Here is a 10,317-nt window from a genome sequence, read left to right as displayed (position 1 = left end):
AAATTTAAAGTCCAACAAGCCCATAATCTCACAGGTAATACTTTAGAATAAGTCTCTATCGGTCAAAATTTAGTCAGATAGTTCAATTAATTTTACATGTATTAGAGCAGTTCCCATGAGTGAAGTGTGAAGAAATGACTAGAGCATGATGTAATACATCTGTTAGACAAAGACAATACATTTGAAGATGTGGCTTGGTAATAAATTCTAAGGATGTTATTCAGAGATTAATGTGGAGGGAAAAAAGCTTGTGAAAGATGAGGTTTACTTTGGTTTATTAATGCTCACGATAGTCCTAATTACCACTCTCTGATAGTACAGGTTATTTTCCAGCCTTGGTATGTGAATGACCTTCCCTCCTACTTTGTCAAAAAAGGATGTTCATGGCTGGCTGCATGTAGAAAAGACAGCTAAAATGGCCCTTTCTGAAGTATCAGTTCCTCAAGCAATTTCAGCTTAATCAACAGAGCACCTTGGCATTGTTTTAGCTTCCCATTATTCTTTCACAGAGAAATTCAATAGAAGGAATTGTTGGGCACTAAAGAACTAAAAAGGCAAAAGAGGACAGAAAGAAACCAGCCAAAAGCTGCCACCCGTAGAGAAGAGGTGGAGTCTTAGTGCATAGGAATGGAGGAGACTGTGCATCAAGACACTGGACAGATGCTTGGGGAATGGAAACTAGGTGCTGGTGATATCTCTGAGGGGCTGTTATGGGGCTGTATTACCAAGTGTATTAAGAGTCACCCCTGGAATGAAGACTAGCCTTTGCAGGGCTGAAGTACCATTATGGTAGGAAGCAAAGAGGAAACAGGCATAAAGCACAAAGTCCTGTCTCTAGCCTTGCCACCTCTCTTTGGGCCTCTCTATTGGCAGATCTGAGAGGACCCAGCTGACACAGGAGAAATGAAGTTGGCTTTGTCTCAGACCATCACTAAAAACTGAATACTGCTGGATCCCTGCTGTAACTGTGGTTCTCCATCAAAAAGATTCACAGAGAGCATCTGTCCTGAATGTGCTGACTTATTACTGTCATTAATTTCTAAACAATGTAACAGTGCATATCAAGTTTATGTTTGCCAGCCTAAGTAATCCAGAGATGATTTACAGTACAGGAAGTGCAAAGGTGATATACAAGGATCAGGCCCTTGCCTGTAAGGCACTTGAACACCCTCAGATTCTGAAACCCTGAGTCCTAGCACAGACATCTCCCTGCTCCATACCTAAGAATGTAGAGGGTGAAGTTAGACCATGAGAAGGAATGGCTTAGTATCTGTTAAAGCCCAGCCCTCAGACCATTCAGCATCCATATACAAAGTGATTATGAAGATAACTCTAACAAGAGAATCATCTCTTTAGTTAATTGCAAATGTTCTTTACCTAATTGCAAATGTTCTTTCTGCAAAAAAGATACCCTCACCCTTTCCAAAAAGAGACATGAAGTTCCAGCAGACGTCCTATCAATTTCTGGAAAGGTGATACGAGTCATCTCTTGACTTAATCACAACTAAATTTGGCCCTGGAACCTACCTGAACATTGACAAATAAAAAAAAAGTTGATTCCTAAAAACATAAAACTGCTACAGAAACTTGTTTCTGGTCATTCACAGGCTTAATAAATTCCACTTTCCCACCCCCACCCCTTCCACAGTCCATGTTTCCTCTTCTCTCAGCTCCTCCCAGTTTACATCTGGTAGAGCACCCCAGAACTTCACTGCCTAAGGGCCTACACTGCTCCCCTTTGAGGTGACTGTTTTCCATTAAAAATCTGTTATTTGTTATGGATTGGAAGTGCTAAAATTCTGTTTAGTCTCCTGTGTTCAAGATATTGTAGCAACAGCACAACCCCCCTTGGCTGTCAGAATTACTTACATCACCAAGTAAATAAACTCCTTTGCTTGTTGATCTAGTGCTAAAATAAGATGGCCTGTTTCCGCCTCAGCGGAACCCGTGTCTTGTGGTGGCACACCACTTCCTCGAATCTGTCAATGGAGACAAGAGCAAACCACCATTTACAGTAAGAGGTGCTCCCTCTACCATTGCTTGACTCCCGACCACTCATCCTGACTGAGCCACAGCCCCAGGCAGTGATCCCTAATTCAAAGCCCCAGTTTGATTTCATCAGGTGGAGTGCTGTACTCTGCCCTGCGCCCGGAGTCTTCAACAGACCATTCCACCATCCTGCTATACCCACTGCTCCTGGGTGATTGGGGACAACCAGGAGTAAGTCCAAGGACTCATGGATTGTGGTACTAGGAGGTATGGAGAACTTCCAGCTGCCTTTCTCCAAGAGGGAAAGAAAAGAAAGTGTGGTTCTCATCCTTGCAATGAAACAGCCAGATTCTTAAAATTCACATTTTCCATAACTTGTGGAAAGCTGAGTCACAGAGCCACCCAAATCTAGATTCGAGGAGAGAAAACATATGGACAAAATGAAATTGGTTAATTCTCAGAAGTACTAAATAGGTATTGCCAGCCAGACATGCATACTATTTCATATGTTTCTGAACTTGGCATTTAGAGTTCAAAGTGGACGATCATCTAGTTGATGCTACGTTCTATCAGCCTGTTACCACAAGAAAGTGACCACTGCTTTTGACCCAAAAAGGGAAATATTTTATGGCTCAACCTAATACATAATTCTAGATACATATTCCAAATTGATGGCTGGTTTTTACAAGTTACTATTTGCATAAAAGTTACGTTACTGAATTCGACTAAAATTATTATTTGCAAGTATGAGAAAAATGAAAAAGTACCTGAAAAAAGATGGTTATTACATAATATTTATTTATTTTTTATTTGGTTCGGTTGTGGGGCCTGAACTCTGGGCCTGAGCGCTGTCCCTCAGTTCTTCAGCTCAAGGCTAGCACTCTACCACTTGAGCCACAACGTCACTTCCGGCTTTTTTTCCTGCTTATGTGGTGCTGAGGAATCGAAGCCAGGGCCTCATGCATGCAAGGCAAGCGCTCTACCACTAAGCCAACTTCCAAGCCCAGAATACTTAAAGACATTAAATGCTTCACAGGAACAAAAAAATACTGCTGTGACTGCACAATAACCTGACACCATGCACATACGTCAAACTGGAGAGGAGGCATGTTTATTATATAAATTTACATATAACAAATTCTCATGACATCTGGTTCCTAAATGGATATATGAACTGGCTTGACATGATTATTAATTTAAGAGTAAAATGTAAACTTTACTTTCAATTATATGAGTCAATCTGAGATAGTGACAGAAGAACTATACATATATATAAAAAGGTAAAAAATCTTTAGGAAAGCAACGTTTTGTATGTATGTACACTTAAAGATCAAGGGCTGAAATTTCACTACTGATAAAAACCACTAGAAAAGGATGTATAACACCCATCACACATCTGTTTCAAAAACAGCATGTCTCAGAAATTATACATTTCTTTACAAATAAACACATTACAATATGAACTATAGAATATTGGTTGAGTTCCAAAATATGCTGCTTCTACAGCATCCCGGGACCCTACTTTAAAGCATTTAGTTTAGTCTTGGGGCTTTAAGAACATCTTCTTTGCTTTTCTTGGTTTTATGTTTCCATTTTCATCTTCTTCAAAATTGGCACGATCCCGCTTCTTAGCAAATTTTTTTCCAATTGTCCCCACCAAAGTTTCATATCTGTAAAGATGAGAAACAGCCCAAGTTTAATTTCAACCCAAAAAGTAGGAATCAGGTCTTGTCAGGAATATGAAACCAAATGCAACAAAAATAAGAAATATAAAAGTAGTTTGAAAGAAACCATTTGATCTAAACATTTATGAAATTTGCTAGGATGATTAAATTTTTTTTTGCTGGTTTTGTTTTTGCCTTTCCTTGCTTAAACTGACAAGTTCCTTTTGGAGCGTGTGGATGAAGCTCTAAACAAGAGCCCTCAGATCGTGGTTCAAAGCCAGCCTGGGCAGTAAAGTCTGTGAAACTCTTATCTCCAATTAACCACCAAAAAAACTGGAAAGGGAGCTGTGGTAGAACACTCACCTTGGGGTGAAGAGCTGAGGGATAGTGCCCAGGCCCAGAGTTCAAGCCCCAGGACTGGCCAAAAAAAGAGCCGTCAGACCGTAAGGTCTGCTTGCATGCCTAGGCAGGCTGGCAGCTGAGACCATTGAAAGCAGACCTTAGTTTCATTCCCGCTGGGCACTGGTTTTAATGCTTTAGTATAAACAGTGGGTCAGGGAAGAAGAGAGGAGAGCCAACGGCTGCCATACCACGTTATAAAGCAGAACCAAAGCAACACTTACCTTCTGGCCATTTCTTCATCCGACACATCAAGCTCGACTGTTTCCTCTTCCTCTTCCTCATCTGCTTTGTTCTTTGCATTCATCTGAAGCATTAATTTCTGAAAAACACACCAGTGCCAGCCATGAGGGTTAGAGAAGGCTTCCTGAAAAAAGCTGCTGTCAAACTTATTTAAAGGCAAAACGTTTGTCAAAATGTCTAAGGTATTCCCTGTAATATTTTATACCACAGTGCTAACAGAGTGCAGCTCCAAATCAGAATAGGACAATGCCCCGACAGACCTAGTTAGCTACAGTTCTCTAGAGGCTTCCTGGAGAAATGGTTCCCAGCTAGGGATGGCTGTGCCCTCCAGGGGATAGTTAGCAATGCCGAGACCATTTTGGTTGTTACAGCCATGAAAGGACTGTGTGTGCACTATTGGCTTTTAGTGGGCAAAGGCGGAGACCAGGGATGCTGCTGACCAGCCTGAGCATTTATCTGCTCAGGACAACCAGTCTCAAAGAATGAGCTAGACCCAAAGGCTGTACTACCAAGGGTGATAAACCCTAGCTCAAGTGATAGCCACAAAACAAGACTTCAATCAAATATGTCTATCTAAAATGCCAATCAATCTGAGACATATGTAACAGGTGATAAATAAAGAACTGCTTTTCTATAAACCCAAGGCAGGAAATTCAAACAGTTCAGTTACAAGGTGAATATTCATTTTTCAAATAGGTTTTCAAAAAGGACTCACTTAAAATTCTATTTACAACCTTGGATAAAAGCCTGTTCATTTACAAGTCAAATTATACAATTTTTAAGTAACGTTTTTCCATTAGAAAAGATACATTTATAAATTCCAGAAAAGAACTTTTCATAACAGCATCATATGAATAAAATCTTGACATTCCTATAAAAGGCACAGGTTGCAATTCTAACTCAGTGGCACTATCAGGGATTGTATACTGCTATATTAAATTACCTGCTCAATTCTTCTGTAAAACTAGACTGCAATGCCTGCAATTTCTTTAAATAGCTATGGCAATATTTCAAGACTTGTTATTTTCTATATAATGAGGAGCAATGATACCTGGGAGGGAGAAATTTGCGCTCAATTACTGGCTGAAAAAAATTTAAGTGGAAAATTTTTACATTTGAAACATTTATATTTAATACCTCAACTTCAGGATTGAATCCTCTGAATGACATTCTTCCATAGAGAAGATCTTCACATGACAAGAAACTCTGCTCTTCTATTATGAAACTCCTAAACAGGATAATAAACCTGTGTTAATAGTGTGTCTACTTATGGCTGAGTAAGTCAAGACTGAATGGAAAAACCAATCAGATGACTGTCAGCAGACTCTAGTAAAAATACAGGGTTTCTAATTCAGAGTTAGAAATAAAATATGATTAATTTGGCAAGCAAAGGCATCAGAAGACGAGAGGTCAGCCACAGGGGCTGCCTCTCCTGGATATGATTATATGAATTTAGACCCTAAAAGGTTCCCTTGAAGCAATTTGTCTTTTACTCACCATGGAGTTTTTTTTTTTTTTTTTTTTTTGCTTTTTAGTGTTTTTATTTATTTATTTATTTTTATTAAATATCCCAAAAGCGGGCGTGGGATTCTAAGTAGCAGGGGAATGCCAGAGGTCTGGGCAACTTTCACATGTACTGTCAGAACTCTTAGCTCTAAACACCAATAACTTGGGCAGAGGAGTCTGCTATGAGAATGCTGGGAAAGCTGGGTGAACAGAACTGGAATATGGGGAAAAGTTGGGTGGAGAGGTAGCCAGACCCAAACCCAAATCATTCTCCAGAACTACTCCTGTAAAATACTGCTGCTGACAGCTCAATGAAACAATGGATCAAGAAAACGTGGTAAATATACACAATGGAAATTTATTTATCCATTAGGAAGAACAGTTACTACATCATCCGCAACAAAATGAATACATCTGGAAAAAACTATATTAAGTGAAATAACTGTATCTATATCTCTCTCTATATATAAACATGGTTCAACAGATGAAAACTGCTAAACCTAATGTAAACAAAACCAAGGTTAAGTCATATCTCAAGAGATACAGAAAAAAGCCTTTGACAAAACCCAAAAATTCACGATGAAAATAAAATAGGAAGTTCATGCTTTACTGTACACAATGTATGTTAATTAGAAGTTTTTGAAAAACAACAACAAAAAACAGAGTAGAGAAAAAGGCTGTGACTGAGCTCTTTTGGTTCTTAAACTGCTATTACTTTTAATATAATTTATCCAGCAAGCATTTATTGAATCTCTAGTGTGTTCCTGGCTAAGCACTTAACATCCTTTAACGAATGCTTATAGCCATCCCAAGAGCTGCTCACAATCATGCTGTCCATTTTTGTACTTGAGGAACTGAATCTTAAGAGAAAGTAGTGTGTCCAAGAGCCACCCAGCTAATCAATGCTGAAGTCAAGATAAAACAGTTTCCCGTCCACCTCCCAGCTCAGCTGGTACTTGAGAAATGGTTCTGAATAGTGATGAATTCATCTCATCCATTTATCTAAGTCCTTTGGGAAGCTATTTGTCTGTTTTTCCTGATGGTTTCTTACCTTAGTGAGCTCTATGATACATAATTTACTTAAATTCTTGTCACATGCTTGTTTTTTTTTCTTTGTAGACAAGGTCTTGCCATATATTGGAGGTTAACTTAGAACCTACTATGTAGTCCAGGCTTGGCCTCAGCCTCCTGAGTGACAGGACTGTATAGGTTGTGCACCACCATGGTTGGCAGAACTGCCACGTATGCTGAAACAGTGAGGCCTAATGTACACACGGATCTTCTTTTTTTTTTTGTCCGTTGTGGGGCTTGAACTATGGGCCTGAGTGCTGTCCCTCAGCTCTTCAGCTCAAGGCTAGCACGCTACCACTTGAGCTACAGTGCCACTTCTGGTTTTCTGATGGTTTACTGGAGATAAGTGTCTCATGGACTTTCCTGCCTGGGCTGGCTTTGAACCGCCTCAGCCTCCTGAGTAGCTAGGATTACAGGCGTGAGCCACCAGTGCCCGGCCTGATCTTCTTAATATAAGTCCATGTATAAAGTTTACTGGTTTAACAGTTCTTAGAAAACTATTTGCAAGCCTAAAGCAAGAAACTAATCAGGCTTTTTTATGCCACTAGAGTGGTGGGTCTAATGATTTCTCTGATTGCCTTATCATTATCAATATTAATTCTAATAAACCTACTCTTTCTCTTTAAGCTCTGGCAAATCCAAATACCAGTGTTCTTCACTAATGATCTTCTTTTCTTCCTCTTCTAGTTGTTTCTTAGTTTCTGAGTCCAGTCCCCTTTGCATGAACTGTCAAAACAAAATCAGTGTCAGCTTTCTTGATCATCCTGCAGTATTGGTACCTAGACTGCACCCGGTTCAGAGTTTTAAAAAGAATGCTCTTCTGAATGTAAACAAATCTAGGCTTGTTTCATCTTTCTTTACTCTTTTTTGGATGGTTCTAAAGGCAAAGGCTTCATCTTATCATTCATATTCCTGTGGGATTTGTTAGCTTGGGCTAGCTTCAGGAATTGCAATCCTTACATTTCAGTTTTCTGAGTAGCTGGCATTATAGGTGTGTCACGTTTTTTAAAATATATTTTTATTGTAAAAATACTGTACAGAGGGTTAGTTACATGAGTGAGGTAATGAGTACATTTCCTATTGAGCATTGTTACCTCCTCTTTTGTTTTTCCCCTATCATCCCTTTTCTCCCCACCTTCCTAACGTCTCCCCCCCCCATTTTTTTTTTTTTTTTGGGTCTGGTTGTGGGGCCTGAACTCTGGGCTTGGGTGCTGTCCCTCAGCTCTTCAGCTCAAGGCGAGTGCTCTACCACTTGAGCCACAGTGCCACGTCCTTTTTTTTCTGCTTATGTGGCACTAAGGAATCGGACCCAGGGCCTTATGTATGCAAGGCAAGTGCTCTACCACTGAGCCACCTTCCCAGCCTCCCCCTATTTTTTTTAAATGGCATATAAATACCTGTATAGATCTACGTAATACTTATGGTAAGGATAGAAAACCAACTGGATATGAATTATCCTCTTCATCCGTTACATCATAGCTCAACTCCATTTGATTCTTTTTTTTTGGGTCCGGTTGTGGGGCCTGAACTCTGGGCCTGGGCACTGTCCCTCAGCGCCTTAGCTCAAGGCTAGCGCTCTACCACTTGAGCCACAGTGCCACTTCTGGTACTAAGGAATCGAACCCAGGGCCTCATGCATGCAAGACAAGCGCTCTACCACTGAGCCACCTTCCCAGCCCCTCCATTTGATTCTTGCACATGGAATGTCTCCTCGTTAATTTTCAAAACATTAACTTCTTTTCTTGGGAAATTCTGTCTAACCATGAGAGGTTACATCTCTCTTTAAGTACATATGGGCCTCGCCATGCACTTTGAATTTTGATCTTTTCTGGGCTAGCCACATGCTGTATACTATGTGGTGATCTAGCCTAAGCCACAGCTCCCAGACTGCCACCCAACGTCTAAGGCACACAGTGCACCCTGCTCCTACATATTTGGTAGGTTAGGTATGTCAAAGGCACCTGTATAACTCTGCATTTTCAATGGGTTGTGGTCAGCGACAGACAGTAGTGCAGTCATTAAGAGCAAGGGCTTGGGAGCCCGAGGGCCAGGCCATCCTTATCAGCTGGGTAACTTTAGGCACCACTTGTTTCAGTTGCTTCCTCTGTCCAGAATAAACGGAAGCATCTCAGGGGTTTGTATCATGTGAACTAGATTGGGGGGAGGAAAGGGGCGGGTCACGGCTGTCTTCCTAGCTACTGAGATCTGAGGATCATGGTTCAAACCCCACCGGGGCAGGAAAGCTCAGGAGACTCTGATCTCCAATTAGCCAGTAAAAGGCCGGAAGCAGAGGTGTGGCTCAAGGAGTAGAGTGCTAGCCTTGGGGGAAAAAGCTAAGGGAGCGAGGGCCTGAGTTCAAACCCCAGGACCGGCAGGCACGCGCACGCACACGTACACACGCGCACACATGTACACATGCACACATGCACGCGCACACAGGCAGGCACGCACACATACACACGCACGTACATATGCACATATGCACGCGCACACACGCACGCACACGCACACACATACACACACACACGGAAAAAGGGAAAACCACCCTTTCTGAGATCCCTCGCCATGGGTGCCCGCTGCCCGCTTCTCTAGCCCCGCTTGCTGTCTGCCTTCTGGTTTCCTGGAAGCTGCCAGGTCTCCTCTCTCAGGCTGCTGGGCTCGCTCTTCTCTCGGTAAATCTAGGAAGCCACCCTGCCGTCCTTCCTCTTACCTCCTATTTATGGATCGGTGCCTGACAGAAGCCCCACTCAGGGCCCCGGCTTCGACCAGGGCAAGCTCGTGTGTAAGCGAGCTCCTATCCGACCCGCCGCGGCCTCACGAGATTTATGAATGAATGAGCGGACGAACGCCCTCCACAGCTCCAAGTTTGCCCGCCGCCTCGGCCCCAGACAGGTCGGGAGATCCGGGGCTCTGCCGCCCCGCCCAGCTCCCCAGAACCCCCGCACCTTCATGCGCAGCAGGTTCTTGGACAACTTGGTCTTGCGTTCAGACGCCATGCTGGCTCTAGATCCGGCCACGAAACCCTGGCGCGCATGCGTGCTACCGCGCGCGCTCGCCGGAAACACGCCCTGCGTCCTACGTCACGCGCGTCGCCCCGCCCGCCCCGCCCCCATGCTCGAGCGGCTCGCGCTCTCGGCGCGCGTCCTGTCTCTGCCTGGGGAGCGTTCGCCTCGCAGAACTCGGACCAGCGCGTCCGCTGCGGACCCGGGTGAGGACGGTGAGGAGGTGTGGTTTTTAAACACTGGGAAAGCGGACTCCGTCCTCAGGAACGCTCTGTTCCGTGGGACAGCCCGTCGAGCTGCCCGGGCGCGGCGCGGGAGACGCGGCCCGGACGCGTGCGGCCTGAGCCGGGCCTCGCTGGACGCCGGACGCGTGCGGCCTGAGCCGGGCCTCGCTGGACGCCGGACGCGTGCGGCCTGAGCCGGGCCTCGCTGGACGCCGGACG

The 10,317-nt window shown here is 43.4% G+C and overlaps 1 protein-coding gene across 2 annotated transcripts; it reads right to left on the bottom strand.

Moving 5' to 3' along the window:
* Positions 1-3,078: 3,078 nt before the first annotated feature.
* On the bottom strand, positions 3,079-9,893 carry LOC138822876 (M-phase phosphoprotein 6). Of its 2 annotated transcripts, none has more exons than XM_070015849.1 (5): positions 9,818-9,893; positions 7,486-7,598; positions 5,433-5,523; positions 4,277-4,374; positions 3,079-3,659 (listed from the first exon to the last, which is right to left on the bottom strand). In XM_070015849.1, the coding sequence occupies exons 1-5, from the start codon at positions 9,866-9,868 to the stop codon at positions 3,527-3,529; spliced, it is 486 nt and encodes a 161-aa protein (XP_069871950.1). In that variant the 5' UTR covers positions 9,869-9,893; the 3' UTR covers positions 3,079-3,526. The 2 variants fall into 2 exon arrangements, with proteins under 2 accessions (XP_069871950.1, XP_069871952.1); XM_070015851.1 differs by lacking the exon at positions 9,818-9,893 and adding an exon at positions 9,583-9,753.
* Positions 9,894-10,317: the final 424 nt, after the last annotated feature.

This window comes from Dipodomys merriami, unplaced genomic scaffold (genome assembly GCF_024711535.1).
Source record: "Dipodomys merriami isolate MVZ:Mamm:240054 unplaced genomic scaffold, mDipMer1.0.p SCAF_116, whole genome shotgun sequence".
Lineage (NCBI taxonomy): Eukaryota > Metazoa > Chordata > Mammalia > Rodentia > Heteromyidae > Dipodomys > Dipodomys merriami.
This window is presented reverse-complemented; position numbering and strand designations above follow the sequence as displayed.